The sequence below is a fragment of the Notothenia rossii genome (genome assembly GCF_949606895.1).
Source record: "Notothenia rossii genome assembly, chromosome: 4".
Lineage (NCBI taxonomy): Eukaryota > Metazoa > Chordata > Actinopteri > Perciformes > Nototheniidae > Notothenia > Notothenia rossii.
This window is the reverse complement of record NC_136902.1, coordinates 79,830,862-79,852,856: the sequence shown is the minus strand read 5'-3', so window position 1 is coordinate 79,852,856 and position 21,995 is coordinate 79,830,862. Positions and strand designations below refer to the sequence as shown.

The 21,995-nt window shown below is 39.8% G+C and overlaps 1 protein-coding gene across 2 annotated transcripts; it reads left to right on the top strand.

Moving 5' to 3' along the window:
* The first annotated feature begins 15,017 nt into the window (after positions 1 to 15,017).
* On the top strand, positions 15,018 to 20,376 carry aipl1 (aryl hydrocarbon receptor interacting protein-like 1). 2 transcript variants are annotated; one of them, XM_079679419.1, is made up of 6 exons: positions 15,018 to 15,036; positions 16,837 to 17,016; positions 18,162 to 18,350; positions 18,475 to 18,651; positions 19,155 to 19,296; positions 19,689 to 20,376. In XM_079679419.1, exons 2-6 carry the CDS (start codon positions 16,915 to 16,917, stop codon positions 19,886 to 19,888), a joined length of 810 nt encoding a protein of 269 aa, XP_079535545.1. In that variant the 5' UTR covers positions 15,018 to 15,036; positions 16,837 to 16,914; the 3' UTR covers positions 19,889 to 20,376. The 2 variants fall into 2 exon arrangements, with proteins under 2 accessions (XP_079535545.1, XP_079535544.1); XM_079679418.1 differs by lacking the exon at positions 15,018 to 15,036 and adding an exon at positions 15,054 to 15,239.
* The last annotated feature ends 1,619 nt before the right edge of the window (positions 20,377 to 21,995 follow it).

The following is a 21,995-nucleotide window of genomic DNA, read 5'->3' as shown; positions in this document are numbered from 1 at the left end:
TAGGACGCATTATTTTTCTGATTTAGCGCTCCTACAGTTCCAGAGTGCACTTCAGTTATACTCAGTGTCGTAAATATGAAGAGCTGTAACGTTAGTGCATTTGTTGTGATTATATAAGGATTAGAGACTATCCAGTCAACAATTTGTTTAGTACAGCCAAGCATAGTGCAACATCACAAGCCATAGCAACTCAGCAAATGTTACTTCCCTAGCTCCAGTCCCATGTATATTATTATCTGTTTGTTGCAGTCCGTGTACAACATGCCTTTTAATTACAAATCATTGCGCTTTTGTCTTTATTCATGTTCAGCTTTCTCAAATAAATAACTTATTGATATCCATTCCTACAACAATTGGGTCATTGATCGCTCTTTTTTTAAATGCACTACACTTGAAACTAAGTACTGAAACATGCATTGGACCGGGGGTTCAGACGACTGGAGCTGCTCTACAGCACATTAGTGTTCCTGTCTCCAGGCTTATGGACTTAGCAGACACACTTCCTGTTGGAGAAGTACATTATACAGCCAGAGGGAACATAAAGAATAATCTTCTTAAAAGGTATGAGCTCCTCTGTGAGCAGTATAAGAAAGCCCTTACTGTAGCAATTTACTGTATCTGAATATAAAACAAAGACAGGTACTCTACCATGATGGGATATTGCAGTTATCTGCTCAGTCAGTTGGCACTTAACATGGACTTAAAATATAATTATGTTATTTAAAAAGGGTTAATTTCTGAGTGAACCTGCTCTGATAAAACACAGACAGTTAAAAATTAATTTCAATGCCAGCTCTTTATACCAGCGCTTTAGGTTGCAAACTTTGACTAGTAACACTTACAATGGCAGATGGCGGTATCACAGTTATCTTTATCAGTGAGTTGGTAATTTAGTCTTACTGAGCCGTCTATTGAATGCAGGCATTATTAATGCTATTGATAACACCTGGGCTTTTCATGCTATGACATGATAAAGGATCCACAATGAAATGGTCTAATTGCTTTTAACTAAAGATTGTTAGTGGTTTGTCAATTGTTAGTCAATTGTTTCATTACAACCCTACAGTTGTACTCAACATCAGGCTGGTTTCTCCAACAGGTTGGTAAAGCTACATTCTCAATGCTCAATTCAGATTAATTGCTCAAATCCCAATTTTTGTGGCCAATATTAGATTCCATTATGAACAGGTCATGTTCTTGACTTACCCTCATGCGCAGAAGTACAATAACTACATGTGGCACGCTGTCGTCTGAAGGAAATGTAGATACTACCACATCTGTAAAGACAGAAGTAAATCATCTTAAAACAACCTCCTATGCCAACCAAAGATTGTTGATTGATTGTTCATTTGAAATGGCTATGACAGCATTATAGCAAATCAAATACAAATAAGAAATTAACATTTATATTTCAGTCTTACTGAGGTCAGGTTATTCTCCATTTAAAAAAATATATATATATATTCAGTTGATCTGCAGTGCCATCAAATGCCAAAAGTCTGAGCTCTGCGTGAGCACATACAAGAGACGGGGACAGTTTTTCCTCCAGGGATTGGGTTTCCTGTGCCCTTTGGAATATGTAATACCAGTGAGTCACTTCTTTGCACAGCATGTGTAGTCATCAGACCACTGACTTTGACCCCTAGCTGTTAGTAGATTAACTTCATCTGTTTAAGTTCATCTGACCCTCCTAGGGAAGGTCACAGAGACGTCCTGCTGTCTTTTCGTGAAGATATATCTAACTGTGCTCTCGATCTGCTGGAGAGATATTCCCAAAGGATGTTAGATCCGATCTATGTTCCTTATCACTTATTGTCTCATAGTGGTGCTTTGAAGTTAATGACTAATGGAGTGAAAGAGAACAAAGCACTAATGGACAAGATGCACATATCCTGGATATTAAGTGTGTGTGTGTGTGTGTGTGTGTGTGTGTGTGTGTGTGTGTGTGTGTGTGTGTGTGTGTGTGTGTGTGTGTGTGTGTGTGTGTGTGTGTGTGTGTGTGTGTGTGTGTGTGTGTGTGTGTGTGTGTGTGTGTGTGTGTCTTAGTTGGAAAAGGTGATAGGATTCTCTCTATTCTCGGGTGTAGTGTCTGCTGTACATCCCTTGTTCACCTCTTAAGATCCAAGGCCAGGTCTGAAGAGGTTAACAAACCTCTCCTAAATTCTTCCCTGTGGGTAAAATCATGTGAAAGCTGCTTAGGCAGATTATCCCCGCCTCGACGGCAGCTGGCAGTGAGATCTTTGGGAGCACACCTGACTCGATACTGGTGGTGACGCAACAGTCTTCTGCGCTACGTGCTCCCACAATCCTCCATGACCTTTAGCCCCCCGGGGGAAAGGTGCATCTTGTAGCCCGGAGCCATCAGCAATTAAACTACTATCTATCAGACAACACACTCCTCACACTGATCAACATTTCAGTGATTCGATATAAATATTTAAATTTTTGTGAGAAATCTGTTCATTTGATTGTTCAGATGTCTGTATTCTAATATCTAACATTTCCCTCTTAGTTCCGGATTGGTTTATGGCGACAACATCCCAGAACAATATCAAATCATAAAAAATAACAGTTTTGACAAAACTACACATTACAAATCTCAATAAAAGATAAAGTCATTTCTGTAAATCCACTGTCCGGTTTCCAGGTAATTATCATATCTTGACCCAACTATAATTGTATTTTGTCCATATTGTATGTTATAAGATAATTAAAAAAGTCTCAATATATCTGTGGAAGCTGCTTCAGGCTTTTTTTAAATGTGTGTAGGTGGAGAGTGTCCATCTGTGTTTAAATTGGTTGGGCCTTGGCAATTTACGCGTCAATGAAAAGTGTCATTTTACTAAATTAGGTCCAAGCATAAGAAGGAGAATGGTTTTCCTCCAAGTTTATTTTAATGAAGTCCCAGGTGCACCGTCATCTCTTGAAACATACTGCTCTAATAAAATCTACCCTATCACAGCAAACGAGGCAAGTTTCATTACAAATGAATGCTTCACACAGCAGCCTTTGCCAAGTACAACCCAAGAAGAATATATTCTTTGCAACAGTGACACACAGAGTTTTGTTTGTGAGAAATATTTTTTTTCAGCTGATGAAGATGTGAACTATGGTGTTGGAGCTGTTAGTACTCTTCAGTAAAATAAAAATACAATTTCAGAGGCCATTACACAACGAATAAAGCTAACAATAGTAAACTGTCTAGATGATGTCTGTAGTCATTGACTAAAAAAAGATTTAAGAGAAAACTGAAAAACTCAAAGAAGAATCACCATCTCAATTCTCGCTATACAATTACACAAGAGAAGACAACTGGCTGCCAGGTGAACTGCTTACATTTATGGAGTCCAGGTTGATTCTGGTAAATGTTTTTGCAGACTTTCAAGGCATTCACTCGCACTATTGTTATGGTACAGTTCAAGGTTGTTGGAAATATTGTTTCATTATTTGTAGGCAGAAATACAACAGAAAGATGTAAGAGAAACTATAGCCTATTAATTAACATCAACTGCTTTTCATTGAAAGTGTATGTATGCCACTGTTAATTAATCATTGAACATGTAGATACTCTCTAAATGAATGGATATTAAAGTAAATAAAAATAAATCTCCAGATCGAAAAAGTGCAAATGCTTTGGAAATCATCGCGTTTGCTAATATTCACAAAAGTTTGTGAAATGTACAAAAATGTCAGCAACTCACTCTTGAGAACTCTTGAGTTATTGTAAAAACGTCCGCGGATGAAATGTGGTGAGGTCTGGTTATTTTAAATGTTAGGAATCTATCATCGTGGTCGTCTGTTTTGTCTCATTCATCTGATTTATGGGTGGGTGGCTAGTGGCTACCCGGTTTTGATAAATGACCAATGAATAAACCAATATATTTTAACTGTCAATAACTGTCTGAGCTTTTTGTCATAGTTAACTGCCTAATGGATATGACCATGATTCATATGAGTACATACAGTATAGTATAAAGAACACAGTATTGGCACCCATTTTTAGCCAAAAGTGCACAATTTTGTGTGGAATGTGGAAACATACAGATGGAAATCAAATCAGAGAGGGGCCAAAAAAATGAAAAGCTTGGGCACTGGTTGCAGTTGCACCAACAATCTAATATTTAACATACCTAATTTAGGTGATCTTTAATGCTATGTCAGAGATAAAGATGTACTTAACTATGACATCCAAAAAAAGAGCCAATATAGAGCCAGGGATTGATAGATGAAACAAAGCATCCTACACCCACTCACTGTGCTGCTTAACCCAGTATGCATCCTGTCTCAAAGGGACCCTACTCATGATGTGTTCTACACATTACAGCCGATACTTGGCCGGCACTGCGCTCCTAAAATAGACTGAAGTTCCAGATAGGTGGGCTGCGAAGCAAAAGAGAACGAAAGTGGAAAATGCAGAGAGAGTGGGACGGAGAATATTGTAACAAAGAGGACCGAGGACTCGTATTGTGTTTCTGCAATCTGCTGCCCTCGCTGCTAATTCACTACGTGTGTGTCTGTGTGTGTGTGGGTGGGGTGACGTCAGTAAATGTGCTCTTGTCAGTCTGGTGCTCTTGAGTGAAGGCCCATTATGTAATTCTTTGGAAAGTCTGAGTTGTCAGACAATCTTATTTAAATGATGTAGGACAAGGACATAAAGTATCACACATGTTGGCAAAAGAGCGTATGTAGTAAATAAAAAGCACTTTGATGAGTGGAGTATATGTCATAAAGTTAAACACAGAGGCCCATACATGTCTATGTGCTGGAGTGGGCTGTAGCGAGTGGAAGCTTACTCAACAGAGTTATAAATAACTGGACGGTCTGCACCAACGGTTTTGTCTGAGTGGAGAACGCTCAGAGTTCAATGTAACCTGACAACTTAATCCCGTGTAAGACAGAGAGGCAGAGGAAGACTGGTGAACGTGGGGCCGTCTTGGGTTTCCAAGCTACTGCTGCTTATTAACACTCAGAGAGGAGCAGCAAACATTGGCTCTTTTTTGGATACAGTTCAGTAATATATGGAGGCATAATGTTGGCACATTCATATATAAAGGTAAAAACATTGTGCTGCTTTTCTTTATCGTGTAACAACAAAAAGCCTCTCCCACAGTCATCACAACAGAGGTCAATGCGGCTTAACTGTGGTTCTTGCGTAAACACAAAATACACTTATTAAAGCCAACTCCCACCACATGCTCAAATTCTACTGTAAAAAATGTCATAATCACGATCAAAACGTGAACAGAAATCACTTCAATGTATACATGTAAATAAACAACGAAGTAACATATGCTGAAGCTGAAACAATCTGCATGACATAAAGGATTGTAAAGTTCTACTATAAAGAAGATTATTTTGCCATTTCCTTCTTACTTTTAGGACTGAATGTAGAACGCCTACAAGCTTCCTCTAATTTTAGGTGGTTGAACCTATCCTCTGGAGTCCTCCTTTGGATGCATGCCCATGACCACAGGCAGCTTTAAGGTGTTTTAAGCAGGCAACAGCTTTAACTAGAATTCTTTTTGGAAAGAAAGAATGAAGGAAAGAAGGATTTTTACAATTGTATAAACCAGTGTAGCACGCATCAAACTACCAACGGCCTCATTAATCACATCCTTCAAAGGATAAAGGTTGCGAACAAAAGCATAGGATTTATACTAAGACAGACGGAGTGAGAAGATGAATTGCATGAAAGTGTACCGTCTGTGTGTCTGCAAACCACATGCAGCACCCATGTGAGAGCAGACTGACCTTTGATTTTAGCAGCATTCGACAACCTTACTAGGATGGAAAAAGTGATTGTGTGTGAGCGTGTGTGTGAGTGAGCGTGTGTGTGAGTTACAATGTGCATGTGTGTCTGGGAGTGTTCCTCTCTGTGTGCATCTCACGAATACTTGAGGAAATTGTCAATAGTGGCTCATGAAGAGCAGCCCAGCCCCCACTTGCTCTCTGAGAGCACATGATCAACATTAAAGCCATCCTTCACAAAGTCTGCTCGCCTTTATGCTCCAACGTCTGGTTACTTGAGTTATCATCCTTACATTAAGAAATGACATTACATTTGAAACAGGGCCTTTGTGTGGATAATCTTTTCCAGCAGTGTGAGCAGAGACTTCAAAGTTCACTGGGTTTGTGTTTAGTCATGCAGTGTAACAATGGCCTCTGATACAGTAAGGATTGATGCATTATTCCCATAACTTGGCTTAGCTCCAGAGCTCAAAGATAACACAGGCTGGTCTCTGCCTCTTTTTGAAGCTTTATACATCTGATTCTAAACAGGTAGACGATTTGGTTTAAGGACTGGGTTAAGTGTATTAAGGTCAGACAGGATGGCTGCAAAACAGTACACGTCTAATCCCTTGACCTGTTCCAACCAACAGATTAAACCGGCTTGTTTGGGGAAATACTAAGGTCCTTTACTAAGGTCCTTTGGCCACACTCAATATCCTTCTTCATTCTCAAATTTTTTGCCCAGCAGAAAAGCTCAATATAGTGGCATCAAATAGCCTGATCACAGCATAAAACTACTTAGAACTATGAGTAATGACTGTAGCATAGGCAGGATTTCATAAGAGGGTGACTTAATAGGCGTGTGCTGTACTGGGAAAATAGGAACACGCAGTCGATACTGCAAGAGACAATATAACCCTAAGACAGAGCAATTCCATTAAGGTAATTAAGCTGGCTAACAGCACTTATGTAGCAGGTTAAATAACAGCTGCAGAACATGTTATTCAACTATTTGAATTTCTATATTTAGCATGTGATGGGTAGATTACATAATAACTGCAACAGGTAATTGATAAAGAACAAGTTGAAAGTACAATACATAAAACTGGGAGAGAAAAAAGTGACTTTTGTAATGTTTTCTGTACAAAACTTTGAGGACTCATAGTGTTAGCTGTAAAATGGTTTTATGCATTTTTTATCTCAAATTCACACAATGCAGTTTTGGACATAAGCCTTAATGTTTTTACCAATTTTACTTGTTTATTTTTGCATTGACACAAATTAGATGATAAAATGTTATTAAATGAATGTCAGGTGTTAGAGTAATAGACCTGGATTTCCTAATAGTGGCTTGAGCTCTAGTTGAAGGAAAGGAGTAGAATGACGTACATGTCTGTGCTGGGTCTATCAGGTCAATAAGCTCGATTAGCTCCCAGCAGGGGCGCAGGAGGATTTGTCTCGTCTTTCTCACTGTCTCATCAAAACTACACTGTCAATTACCACAGACACCTGTTGGGCTCCAGGAATCAGTAGGTGTTGTTCTATGTGTACAAGCTACAGAGATGCATCCTCTCAATAATGTTTTTAACCATAAATACAAAGATTATACTTCACCCTCAAAATTACCATCTATATATCAATAGTTAGCCCATGTTACCTATAATTTGTTCTCCCATGATTCAACATTAAAGGATGACTCAAAAAAAGGACAAAAGCCTTAATGAATTTAAGTGAATAGTCCACATTAAAATACAGCAGAAAATAAATTCACATCTTTTTACAAACTCTCAAATAAATGCTTGCAGTATAATCCAGGTCTCATTATCCAGCCCTCTCAAACACACTTAAGTGTTTTTAAATGTTTTACGTTTTTGTGAAAATGTACGCGTTTGAGAAGTTGATGTACTTTTGCTGCCTATCTTAACTTTAATTAGAGACTTTTTCCCCTTTTTGATTCTTTACTAAGGATGGAGACATGGCAGAAAAGGTTAGGCTGCAGTCAAATAGTCCATTTAGCTTAGGAACCTTCCTAACCGAGTGAAATGACCCGGAAGTCCCTCAGTGGCAGCCATGATAAGTGCCGTTCGAATTTTCTACATGATAGGAAAGGAGGTTTCAAACTTCCTTTATAACCTCCTTTAGCTTACTGGACCCCCCTTGACGAAAGGAGAGGAGAAAATTCTGCCCCACAATGCCTTTCAGCCGCAGCATTTGCCGTCACACAACAGTTCACGGACACAAACGATTATGATTGAGAAATTATATCATGAAAGTTACGGTGCTTATTAAGCATTTTAAAAACATATGTGGTAAGCTGCCAAAGTGCTTTGTTTTGAACGTTCATCAGTATTATAATCAAAAAGAGAAATATGAACGTTTTACTGAAATGATAAAAATAAAGTCAACATTTCACTGAGCTGTGTGGGGTTTGTTCAACTTTTGAAAGATGTTTGAATGGTGATACACACAGTGATAGGTGTTAAGGACTAACGTTAATAATAAATACATTTGTATTTATTTTAAGATCTTTTCATACAATCATACGTATTGGGATCATTTGTATTAATGTGGACCGGAGGGAGAGGGTGACGAGCATAAGTTTCACTTTCCTTTTTTATTTCAATTCCAACTTTGGTCATGATGAATATGTTTCTCTGTTGTCCACATTCATAAAGCATAAAACAACAGCATCAGAGCACGGTGCAGAGTCTCTAGATGAGTTTACAGTAGTCCCTTGTTCTTATTAAAAATCCATGTTGTAGTCTGCTGTATAGAAAACTGTAGTTTCCATAGTTTCCCCACAGCAGCAGACGCACATTTATGACGTCCGCTGGCGCATCATAAACACGTCCGATAGTGAAAGTGCAGTCGGATTCTCTAAAGTACCGCAGTCTCTTCTCCTAAATCCTTTTGAATTCTCCTATCCACTATCCCTTAACCCCGTGACGTTTCACTCAGAGGTCAAGGAATAGACGATAGGGTTAGATGTTAGGAGCTTATTTTTGGATTATCCGACCGCAACCTTAGTATCTTTAATAATGAAAGGTAACACTGGATCTCAGTAAATGATATAAATATGGTCATTTTGGGGGTGAAGTATGCCTTTCAGAAAAATTAAAAGCAGCTAAAAAATGAGTTTTTTAGTTGTTATAAGCTTCATAGTGCAGTCCTATATATTACACTTTCCATTCCTGAATGTGACATTTTGTTGTTGTGTTTTAATTACTATGTACATGTGTGGGGTGGATTTCTTTTATCCACTGGTCCCAAGGGTTTCTTTCCAAGAGTATTCCCTTATAGCTGGTAACCAGGGCAAACCCAGCTCATGTGATCCTGTAAACCGTGAAGGTGACTGTCAGCAACCGAGCGTTATGTACTGCAAGTTATTAAATCTAAATAATTCTCTTTGCACGTCACAGACCTAGATCCAATATTTCCTGTGCCACAGAGAACACCTTTGCATTAGCGTGTGCATCAGGAACAAGGAGCCGGTATGTACTATATGAGTGTCTCTATGTGTCGTGTGCATTTGCCCTTTGTCCTGGCTGCTATGTGTTCTGGTATGTTGCTAAAGGTCGGGGCCAGGCGGAGAGCAGGACGCCAGGGGCCCGCTCAGGGAAACTGTGGCTGAGAAGAGCCGCAGAGCCAAAGGCCAGCGGCTCTGATGAGAGCGGGGATTAGGACGGAGCCGTGGATATCAGAGTAAAACAATACAGGTCGTTGTGCCCAGGCTAAAAGATTACAGGCTATAGAATGCCAGAGGAAATAATCAGTTAGGGAGCTATGTTTATTTTATTTCACTTTATAGAGACTGCAAGTGAAACATGCGTGTAATTTATGAGCAGTAACTGATGCACAATCTGAGCTAATGTATCATACCAGAAGATTCTCGCCTGTCGTTACCCACTGCCTGACTTCACAGCACTGCAGGCTGTTCCTGAGTATGTTGCAAGTCAGGATACACACACACACACACACACACACACACACACACACACACACACACACACACACACACACACACACACACACACACACACACACACACACACACACACACACACACACACACACACACACACACACACACACACACACACACACACACACACACACACACACACACACACACACACACACAATCCAGCAGTCCACCTAAAGGCCAGAAGAAGGAGTGAAGGGTCAAAAGTCCTCTGCCTCAGTGGTTTAGAGAAGTTGATTCTGACCTCTGACCTTCTCTGCTTGGACTTGTCTGCTCTACGTATGTCAGGGCTGTGTTTTACAACATGAATAGACAGGATTTACAAGAGGAAAAGAGAATTAAGTAGTGATCACTACATGGCCTGGATGGACGTTTTCCGAATCAGTTAAATATAGAAACACTAATAGTGTTATGTGGGGCTAGAGGTGTAATTTGTTTGTTCCTGTGTTAATCTAGCCAGAGAACAAGTCATTATTGTCTCATTGACTAACAGCAGAACTTTGTAAGACATGTTTGGGAGGCTGCCATTGGTTATGCAATCTTTCCAGATCTGTGACCTCATTCTGCAAGGCCTACAAGGATATTTAAACTTAGAAATATGTGCCGGTGGAACATTAGACAAGTTAGAAACAATATGGTAAGCACCTGCATGATCTGGTCATACTAAAGTTATATTGAAAGAAAGTAGACACACATTTAACCGTATTTTGCAGGCAAGCAGGCAGTTGTTCAAATTCCACAAACATCTGTAATCTATGAATGGAGGTTGACTGACTGCGTAGCTTTGCTCAATTTTGGCCCCTTTAATAAATAAGACACACAGACACAACGTTTAGAAAGTTATGACTGGCTTGATTGAACTGCAGCCATCTTTCTTATCCTTTGCAAATCTTTGGAGGAAATATGACTTGTGGACAGGAAATCCTCAACATTTCTCTTCCTAGCCTGGTGGTGTAGAAGCACAACTTTTATTGTTCTTGTTCATCAGAATCCTCAATAATGACTCATATGACTGCAGATGCCAGCATGAATAAGCTGGAATTTGAAAGGAATTGCATAACAACCATTATTGCATCTTTTGGATCGTTTGGTGCACAGATGGTTGCACGATATACATGCATTACATTTGTATATGTAAATAACAATTGTCTCTGTCATAAGAAAAAGTGTGCAAATTGCTATTTAGATGAGGATCAAGTTATGTTGAATTACTGTTGCTGTTAGTCAGCCCCTCCTCTGTTTCTCACCTGTTTGGACAAGCCATCATTAAACTATGACTAACGACAGAGTACTGAACAGTATTCAGGGTTACAGTTATGACTGACATCAACATGAACATAGTCCTGGACGTCTTCCAGTTACACAAACATTTATGAGTCTGCATGGTACTTGCATACCATGCTGCGAATGGATCTGGCCCTTCCTACATCCAGGACATGGTTAAACACGTGCACTTCGCTCTGCATCAGCCAAACAGCTCGCTGCACCCGCACTGCGAGGGGGACCCAAGTTCCCATCAGCAAAAACTCGTGGGTTTGCTATCCTGGCTCCAAAATGGTGGAATGAGCTCCCCATTGAAATCAGGACAGCAGAAAGCTTACACATCTTCCGGGGGAGACTGAAAACTCATCTCTTTAGACTCCACTTCGAGCGATAGAATTACTAACAAAGCACTTATATACTAACAAAGGGCTGGCTTATCTAAAGCCAGTTGAGTAGCACTTGAAATGTTTTAGCTCTATGAAACCTGATGTACTTATATGATTCTGTTTTCTTCAAGGTTGTATCTTCCTGGTCGAATGCACTTATTGTAAGTTGCTTTGGATAAAAGCGTCAGATAAATGCAATGTAATGTAATGTAATGTAATGCATGCACGAATTGGAGTGAGTCTCTTGACAGTTCCTGTAAGTCAATGTGTTCATTACTAAACTAAACAACCAGCAGAGAACAGTGACAGAGTATTGCAGGCAAGAACTGTTAATGAATGTGTTCATGAAGACAATGGCAGCTGGTGCCGAAATATTCTTAGGCCTGTTTGTTCCACACTTTGAGACTACATGCTGGTGTCTGAGGCCCAGCATTTACAAGTTCTTGTTCTAGGCTAAAACGACATAGCAAATTACAATACCTTAACTCTTTTAGATATTGCTATAAAATGATAACCTCTAAACAAACGCATGATGGCTGATTAAGTCCAGTTAATATTTGGATGAAAGTGTGTTTTCCTTCTCTGCGACACTGTGGAATTAAAGTACTATTATTACTTAGCATCGTCGATATAAATGAAAGTATGTTGTGCAACTTCTACCAATACATTTATTCAAAATAGAATGTTCGCTCCAGATGGTTATGAGGCATTGTGACGATTTCAGAGCAGCCAGTGTGTTTTCCCACATTCAAAATAGGTGGGAAAAAATGTATGTGTGAAGTATATCTATTCATGAAGGGTTCATATTGATAAGTTATCCTGTTCCACAAAGAAAACATTATGTTTAATTCACTTTGTCTACAGAAGCTGTGCCAACAAGGCCAGGACTTTGATAAGGTAGTGATGTAAAAACGATGCATTTTCAAGGACAAAGTTTTGTTACAGTGTCATCCCCCCCGTCTGCAATAACGATGCAGAGACACAGAGTTCACAGATGTGGAAGAACCTGGAACAATGACCAATCAGAGCGGACTGTACTCTTGCTGGAGGGGGGCTTAAAGAGACAGGCTCTACAACTGAGCGTTAGAGACCGATTCAATTAATCTAAACTGACTAAAATTAAATCATTTAAACATACCTGCATGCCCTAAACCATGAACCTGAAAATGTGTATATTATTTCTCCTTTAAAAGGTGGGGTAGGTAATTTTGGAGAAACCAGCTCGAGTGCGCTAGGATCTGAAAATACACAGCCGGAAAAAATCTGCCACTTCCTTACAGAGCCCCTCCTCCAACACACACGAACGTGCACATGACCAATGAGAGCACGAGATAAGTTTGTGCACTGATGGAAGGCTGACAGGCAGGTAGGCCATCCAGTTATTTTAGCCAGGCCGGCTAAAATAATTGGTCGTGCTGGCTTCCACAGATGACATTTTTTTATGGATTTTTTGTCAAAGCACTTCAGATATTCATTGCTATCTGGATGTTAAGAGCATTCCATGGAATATAACACAAAGTGTATCTCGAGCCGGTTTCTCTAACTTACCTACCCCACCTTTAACTCATTTTTACTCAATTTTACCTTTTTACTACATCTACTAAATAAATGTAGTGGATATTGTCCCCCAACCGACCATAGTAACCCCCACACTGCTCTATTTGCATGTTTGTCTTTCTTTTAGATCTGCTAGGTCAGCTTTACATGTCAATCTGACAGGGAGAGAAAGAAGGATCCTGTCTTTCTCTCTTACTGTGTGCCTCATTTCCACAGAAGAAGCTCAAAAGGTTTACACATTCATAAACATTATGCTATGTGCGTATATGTTGTGCGTCATGGAAGGAGCCCTCCCCCGGTGGGTTATGTATATGAATGAATGGCTTCTTCACAGGGAACGGCTCCTCCCCAGGAAATCCACGACTATACTTTCCAGAAATAGAGCATGACTTGCTTAAAGTGGAACTAATGCATCAGCGACGGGTTTCCAGCAGGGCTAAAAATGAGAGAGACCGGGGTGTACCTCCTGCTGGCAGGACGACTTATAGCTGGACCTGTTGTCAAAAGATGTGTCTGCATGCGCTTCAGCAAACAGGGACATTAGATTTCCCCACGCTGTAATGTTCATGCAGCAAACCTAGATATGCACCTTTACACACAAAGAAAGCACAGAGAGATGTAGGCGTTGTGACGCAAGCATTATGAGTCACTGCCACAAAGCCTGAGCTCTTAAACGCACAACAGTGTCATTGCCTCTCCAACAGGTAGGATGTATTGCTGCTCTCACTCATTCATACTTAAACTGGCCTGAGGTCAGTACACAGAACACTTTAAATCACCAAACCAAAATCTTAGCCAGTAACGCTCTCATGAAATGTTCATAGACAGGGGTGACACTTTTTTCTTTTCCATTTCATAACTCACAGATATAATTATTATTCAAAGGGCTGTTACTATAGCAACACAAACCTGTTAACCCCGCCATATGTCCAGTGTTTCCCCAGAGAAGAAAGGAGGAGCAAAATCCAGAGGGAGGAGAAACAATGCACCAATTTTACTTTCAAAAATGTTAGTAGAATGATAATGCCCATGCCTTCCCCTCTACCAACTTCTGCCAGTCACAATTTGTAACTGTTTGTGATGGTTGTAGAAGAATTATGAAGTCAAATTAAGATTATGTGTGTACTCTGAAAGGGGCTTCACACACAGGGACATGTCAGGCCCAGTGTGATGAAGAAGAGGACAAACTCCTGCTTCACTACCAAACTCTTCCACAGGAGGGCGTAGAATCGGCTCAATGCCTGAACTTCAAGAGTGGCCAAGTACATACCAAACTCCTGTTTGTCACATGAGTAAAAAAAAAGGCAAACTTGATAGTATGTTGCAGCTCTTTCCAAGGACACAGAGGTCTCATTTGAATAGAGATAAGACTGCAGCCTTGCCTCATACTCCATGGTGAAATACCTTTTTCTCCACAGAGGAAACATAAAGCAGTAAAGTTATACAATTGTGAGCACTGCCAAGGTGCGGTTATGGGGTTTTCTATTCGCGCAATTAGTTCGGAATAAGGTATTAACACTAATGTTTTCGAATAATTGCCTCCTCAAACTGCTTGCAGACTTTTTTAGCACACACTAAAGGAGCCTTGCCTTTCTCTCACACACATACGCTGCACATATGGAAGACAGATGTTTAATAGACAAGGTCAAGGAGTCCATATAGTAATTGTCTGCTTCACTATGTCTCCGTATTGTTCAGATCACCACATCCACATAAATCCAGGAAATTTCCTCTGGAATGGAAACCATGTCCTACTCTTGCAGACCGTTTTATGTTTACTTTCTTTCTTCTCCTGTTTTCTCTGTCCCTCCTTCCCTAACACACACTTCTGTTCTGGTCTTGTGGTGCATTCAACCGGTTTAGATTCATCTCCCTCTAAAGAAACAAAAAGTATATATTTAGTCAATCCAAAAAGGTAATCACCCTCTCATTTCTGTATTTGTTTCTGTCTGTTTCTCGTTATTTCTGGGTGGATCTGGGGTCGGACTGTATTGAGGGAAAGCGCAGATGATGACCGATGCACAAAGCAACAGAGAGATGATTCAAACATAAGAGGAGGGGATGTTTCTAATCTCATTATCCCTGCCTCAACTAATCCACTAGGAACGACTGCTCTAAGTAATCAATATCCTTTACACATATTGTACCCCACACACTATTGTGAGACACATGTGAACGGTAATAGAAGGGGATTTTTAATCAACATTTAAAAAAAGATGTCGGATATGCAGGATACAATGTTGTTGGGCTTGGAGGGAATCAAGAAAACTATTCTGCATGGAGGGACCGGAGAAATTCCAAAATGTATCTCTGGATCAAAGGTATTTTTGACCTTCACTAACTTACATTTCTCGATGAATAAATGTCTTCTAGCTTTGTCATCCATTAAAGAGCTACGTTTAGCTCATCCATTATAGACTAAGTTCTGTACGTTTACTTCCGTACAGAGTTTATTTAGTTTGCAGACAATTATTCAATTTCTCTGAAACATATTTCAGGAAAATAGCAGCAATGTATGCTCCTATTTTTATGATTAAGTTATTTAGAATGCACTTCACAAAGCTGGTTTTAAATGTGTATCTTAGATATAATAGAAGTGGAGGACCATGCAAAGACAAAAGAGAACAACATTCTTTCTAGACTGTGGTTGCAAAGCACCAAAGAGAATAACCTTCAAATAGAGGCTCTTATCTGTGACTATTATATAGACTTGATATTAAACATGCAATAGAGATGTAAATCTAATCATTTAGCTATGATGGATATCTCTCCATAAAGATCCCCCTTAATATCCATAAGACTTTAAGTGGCATTAAGTAAGAAAAACAAGTCTGAGGTTCGGAGTTTCTTTGTCTGAACCGAGAGAAGTTTCTTCACTTGTGATGGATGCTCAGCGTCTGTAATTTTTGATTATGTTACATGACATTTCATTTAGACATTAGAGCAATGTTTAAAATTTGAAAAGCAATATTGTATATCTGCATCTGCCAGTGGAACATCACAAAAACAGTAGACATAATAATATGCTCATTCCACTCCAGGACTGATTTGAAAAACATGCGCATCCTATATTGGCCTCGGTAATCCATCAAAATGAGTTGGAAAATTGAAAAAGCATATGACATACTGTTAACAGCCTGCTGAAAAGCAAAGCTATTATCAGGTTTGATGATGCATGACTTCATCTCTTAGATTTATGTTTCGATGTTAAGCTATTGCATTGTGAACATGATGAGAGGGGAGGCTCACTCATGAAGTTGCAATTCCCCCTGGTGGCCAGAAGAGGTTAAAAAGGACATGTTTCACTCAATGCGGCTTTAATAAGAACACTATTTTCAGAGCTTATTCAAAACACTTTAAACCATCTGCATCTGGTTTGGTCTTTCCTCAAGAAAGAATGCCTTCACTTGACTGTGACTTATGAAACCATTCTTGAATCTGAAAAAAACAGCTTTGTTTTGAGAGTGGAAGTTTCCCTATTAAGGATTCATCCTTGGTTAATAAAATTATACTTGACCTGTGCTGGTTCTGTATTTTAAGGACACTGTTATTATGAAATATGGGATCAGTTTGGTATTGCTTCACTCTCCTTGGACGTTATAAAACCAGGGAATCTTGGCTTTGTGTCCTGTTGAATAACTGAGCTGTGTGTAGAGCTTGTAATATAAAACCTTTGTTAAGACTTTGAAGGTTTGTTCAGTTCCCTTTGTAACAAACATTGTATTTAATTTTATGGTATTTTTGATCATTGGTCTTCAGGCACTATCTGGTCTTCCTAATAATAGTTGTATCTGCCTTGGGTTATTTAAGAGGTTTTATATATTTAAAGCTGACACAAAGAGCTATGATCCCCACTTTCTCACATTGTTTTAGTTTTAATGAGCAGGCATCATCTCTCTATGTTTCTTTTTACTTCAGGTGACTTTCCACTTCCGCACCCAGTTGTGTGATGATGAGCGGACAGTGATAGATGACAGCAAAGTGGTGGGGACGCCCATGGAGATAGTGATCGGCAACATGTTTAAAATGGACATCTGGGAAACCCTGTTGTCCTCCTTGAGGATCGGAGAGGTGGCTGAATTCTGGTGTGACATCATTGTGAGTGCTTGACATCATGGTTTGTGTTGAAAATTGTTTGCGAGTTCCCTTTTTGCTTGTTTTTAATTGAAGTGCATTATTGTCTCTTAGTGCAAATCACTTCTTAGAAGCTTGACTGTTCACTTTATGTCATAACACTGAGGATGTGGAGGCTATAGACTCTGCAGCAAAACAACACTGTAGAAGTTGTAGGTGCTATACTTGAATGAATGTGACACCTAAACATTAAGCACATGCCAAACTATCCTCCTGTTCATGATATAGAAAAAGAAACAGAAGTATTTAGCTTATAAAGCTATCCTGTAAGCAGGGCTAAAAGAGAACCGATTTGCTCACAACTGGATCAACAGGTTCCCTGACTAACTGCATTCAAATAAAATATGTGTTTTATAAAGTATGTGTGTATCAACAACACTGCGTCCTGAACATCTGATTTACTGTCAGTAAAGTTCCCTTTGAATTCCCTGCGTATTTTCTCTGTGAGTAATGTTTTGTCGTCACGTTGTTTCTGTGTGGCCTCTCCCTGTTATGAAAGCTGTTTGTCCCATGAAGATGGGAATATATATGGAACAGTGTTGACGTATTAGAATCATAGATCTATGATTTTTATGTTTTGCCTGTATTTCTGTGTGTGCCCCACACTGTCACAGACAGATGGTTGAGGCACACTTTCATTAATCTGCAGCAGCTTCACTTTTCCCTAATCGGCTCTGATTCTGCTGAATCAGCCCTCCTGACTCACCTCCACTCTGATTAGATTTGAATGAGCTTACAGCATTTATTCACTCCTCTGAACAACATGGCGGCCCCTCACATTCCACAGACTCCTGTATGCAGTATCATTTCCAGCCAGTGGAGGGCAAACGTGCCATTCCGGTGAGGAAATAGACTGGAGATAATGTTAAACAACTCATTTTATAATATAATGAATCTTTAATCAGTTGAATGTAAATGTAATCCGATTCCCTTTGTAGGGTAAGTGAAGTATGAGTATGTATAAGAATAAGTATGAGATAAAAGAGTACAACACCAATTTCCTCTTTAATAAGACAGAATTCGGAAGAGGCTTGAAAATGAACACCTTAATCCTAATTCAAGTTTACATGTTGATATTTTAATAAAAATGTGATCTCTCTCCTTTCCAGCACACTGGCGTTTATCCACTAGTGTCCAAGAGTATGAGGCGCATTGCAGAAGGCAAAGACCCAGTGGACTGGCAGATCCATACATGTGGTATGGCCAACATGTTCGCCTACCACAGCCTGGGCTACGACGACCTGGATGAGCTGATGAAGGAACCAAAACCCCTCTACTTTGTCCTGGAGCTGCTCAGGGTGAGTAGGAACACAACCTGAATATCTTACCAACAGGTTTGTTATTAACTTGTTTTTAGAAAACATTGGTCCATGGTGCCAAGGGAAGCAGGTTATATACATTTACTGGGAATGTGATTGACAGGTTCAGCAGCCCAGTGAGTACAACAGGGAGACGTGGGCTATGAATGATGAGGAGAGGTTGAAGGTGGTGCCTGTGCTTCACGGTCAAGGGAACAAGCTCTACAAACAGGGGAACTACGACGAGGCCACACAAAAGTACAAGGAGGCCATCATCTGCATCAAGAATGTTCAGACAAAGGTGATTGTTGCAGCCAATTTGATGTATTTTAATATTTGTATATGAAGGTGCTGTGATACTACTGAATTGACCTGGGCAGAGGCGGGGACTCAGCCAATTTCAGGGTACAGCCTACTATTTGGGGAGGACACAGGTGCACAGCATTAGGGATTGGGAATCACCAGAGGGAAGCCACACAGTTTTTCAACCGTGCGTGTTTTCGCTTATTTTCTGTTTGTTTTGAGTTAATTTCGGTTTATTTCTTTATCACAGTTAGTTGTTTAGTTATCAGTTAAACACCCGGCTCTTGTTTTGCTGTCATCATCCTGCAATCCAAATAAACATCTTAAATGCACTCAAAGAGAAGACCTGATTTGCTGTCAACACCACGCGTCTGGAAAAGCTTCACACCATATCCCTCACTGGCCAATATTTGTTGTTCGGTTGCCTTTACAGTGATCAAACAAGTGGTCTGAAATAACACTAATAATTATATTCTGAAACATGGATCTGATCTTCTTCAGGAGAAAGCATGGGAGGTCTCTTGGCTAAAGCTGGAGAAGATGGCCAACACCATAACGCTCAACTACTGCCAGTGTCTAATGCGCACAGAAGAGTACTACGAGGCCATCGAGCACACCACCGACATCATCAACCAGCACCCAGGTAACACTCAGAGACTTATAGGATGTGTGTGAGGCCAAGATTATGTAAATCAAGCCTGTTGATATGAGTGTGAGACTCAAGCTGTGTTCTATCCTTACAGTATTTTTTTTTAGCTTCAACCTAGCGTGGTATTTTCCCCCCTGAAATCTTGAATGTTAGCTTTAAGTCGATGTGTAATGCATCTATGACTTTCTGATCCCCTAAAAGATCCTGCCTGTTCTTGAGCATGCACAGTATATCGTGTATGTGTTCATAGAAGCACATGTTTATTTAAGTAAGCCACAAAAGACTAAGTAAAAGGATTTACTTGAAAATACTTCACGCCTTGTTAATTGAATGCTACAGAGCTGAAAACGGTAGCTGTCAAACATGCGTTCGTTCTTCTTCTCCAGGTGACATGAAGGCCTTCTTCCTGCGAGGGAAGGCCCACGCAGAAGTGTGGAACGAGGCAGAGGCTCGGCAGGACTTCAGCCGGGTGCTGGACCTGGACCCAGGCATGAAGAAGGTCGTCAAGAGAGAGCTGGCCGTGCTTAATATGCGCATGGAGGAAAAGAACCAGGAGGACAAGAACAAGTACAGAGGCATGTTTTGAGGAGACGCTGCAGCAGAGGTTAGGAGAATCACAAAAGTGATGGCTAAAGAAAAGGAATCCCAAAGATTGATTGTACCTTTAACAACCACATCTGCTTCACTGCAGTGACTTTCACAAGGTCTGGGAGAAACTCAGATGGAATATATAAGGATGAAAGAGCTGCTTCCTTTCTGCCCATCTTTCTTGGTCATCAAAACTATTAAATTAAACTTTTAAATGGAGGACTTTGCACACTTGTGATCTTACCTAAATTGGTTACATTTCAAGGCAATGTTTGACTGCTTGATTTGGTTGTTTGTATTCAATTATCTCCAATATTTAGCAAGGCATTGAGGTACCAAAACACAAAATATGTATTTAGTGATTAAGTAAAAAGCAGTCTTTATCTAACGCTCGGAAAGTGAGCGCATAAGTGTATTTCCCAAAATGTCCAAATCTTCTGTTCTGATTTGTTATATTGTTTTGGATTTTTTCCCGATCATGTATAAAAAAGCATTATTGAATGCTAATAAATTGTACTAGTTGGATTTCTATGTTTAAATGTGCTCATGGCATCACCAAAAGTCAAGTCACACTTTGCCACTATTTTACCTAAATGATATACAATTCCAAAGTAGTTATTCCCTAAGTGTCATCTTTAGTGACTTGTCAAGTAACTACTCAGTCTTGTGAGCTCATTGGCCTTCCACAAGGTGGTGCTCTGACCATGATTATTTGTATGGTTCACTATTGGAGAGATAATCCTGAGCCTTTACGCCGCACTCTCAGTTTCATGAACAGTCTAGGGGCTCGTAAAAAAAAACAATCTGGGTTGCATCGCTTTTCTCCTTCTTTTCTCTTCCTCTGTACGTTTTCAAGAGAGAAAAAGGAAACACAGAGTGTGATGCAAAAGGACATGACGAATACATCTGGGAAATATACTAAAAAAAACTTTGAATGCACTTTTGTTTTTGCACTGACATAAAATATAGTATTCGATCAATAGTATGACATCGCACAGAGAGCTCAGTTTCATTCAGGGAATCCCCACTCATCACGATCTGCACTGTTCTCCCCCACTCATCATGACCACGGGTCACTCAGCGCAGCGTAGCAGTCACTCAGGGAAATGAGGCTGACTCTAATGCACCAGTCTAATGATGAAGAAAATCCATAGGAGTGGATCAAAGAAAAAAAAACACACGAAGGATCATGATTAAACATTCAAGCTATAGCATCCAGCCCTTTACAAGAACCTTGCTAATGCAGTTCCTGCTGCTGAGTCGTGCCTAATCTTAGGAAGGTAAACAAGGAGGCTAAAACTGTGGTTAGATACAGCACTCATTAGAGACCATAGGCAATTTATCTCTGCTCTGATCCAGTAAAACCTTTTCTTTATCTTCACACTTTAATACCATCAACGCTATTTAGGAAATGGGCTTAGATTAAGTAGATTTATGTGATGGGGCTGTGCCATTGGAAACCCTGGCCTGGACTAAAACACAGGCCTACAATCAATTCTGCATAGCAGCACATTCCGCAGTTGGCTTTCCTCCATAAACCACTGGTGCTGATGTTGAGAAGAGGGAAAGAAAGGGAGGAGGCAGGAGGAGGAAGAGGAGGGGGCTCTGTGCCCCTGTTCCAACAGGAGTTGCCTCAAGTTAGCCAGAGAAAGCAAATGTCATACAGGAAGTAAGGCAATCGTGTATTCAAAATAAAATATGTAATGTTAGGATTTGGAAAGGAAAGTAATAAATAATTGTCTTTATTGTATGCTTCTTGGCTCCTTGTTTAGGTCTTACTCCTTTATGAATGCATACTTTATATAGACCCTAATTACTTCATGTACTGCATTTGATTGAAAGACAAATAATACATTATTTCCTGCATTGCTTGAATGTCAAATGTTTTTGCTTGAAGTACCCGGTAGCTTAGATTTATTTGGAAGTAATCTGGCATATCATCAGAAGATTTTCACTGGCAGCCATTCAATTAAGCAGTCTACCAAATGTAGCCTTTCACTTGAAACATATTTGCAAAAGCCATACAGGCTAAAGTTATGTTATTTGACATTACTTAAAAAACAACATAGTATTTCGTCATTTTACCCAATGTGGTTGAAAAGAGA

What these genes read in the sequence shown, in the direction of transcription:
- aipl1 (XM_079679418.1), top strand. Translation starts at nt 15,135, where the DNA reads ATGTCGGATATGCAGGATACAATGTTGTTGGGCTTGGAGGGAATCAAG. An exon ending in AATGTATCTCTGGATCAAAG is followed by an intron (nt 15,240 to 16,836) that starts GTATTTTTGACC and finishes TTTTTACTTCAG; the next exon opens with GTGACTTTCCACTTCCGCAC. An exon ending in AATTCTGGTGTGACATCATT is followed by an intron (nt 17,017 to 18,161) that starts GTGAGTGCTTGA and finishes TCTCCTTTCCAG; the next exon opens with CACACTGGCGTTTATCCACT.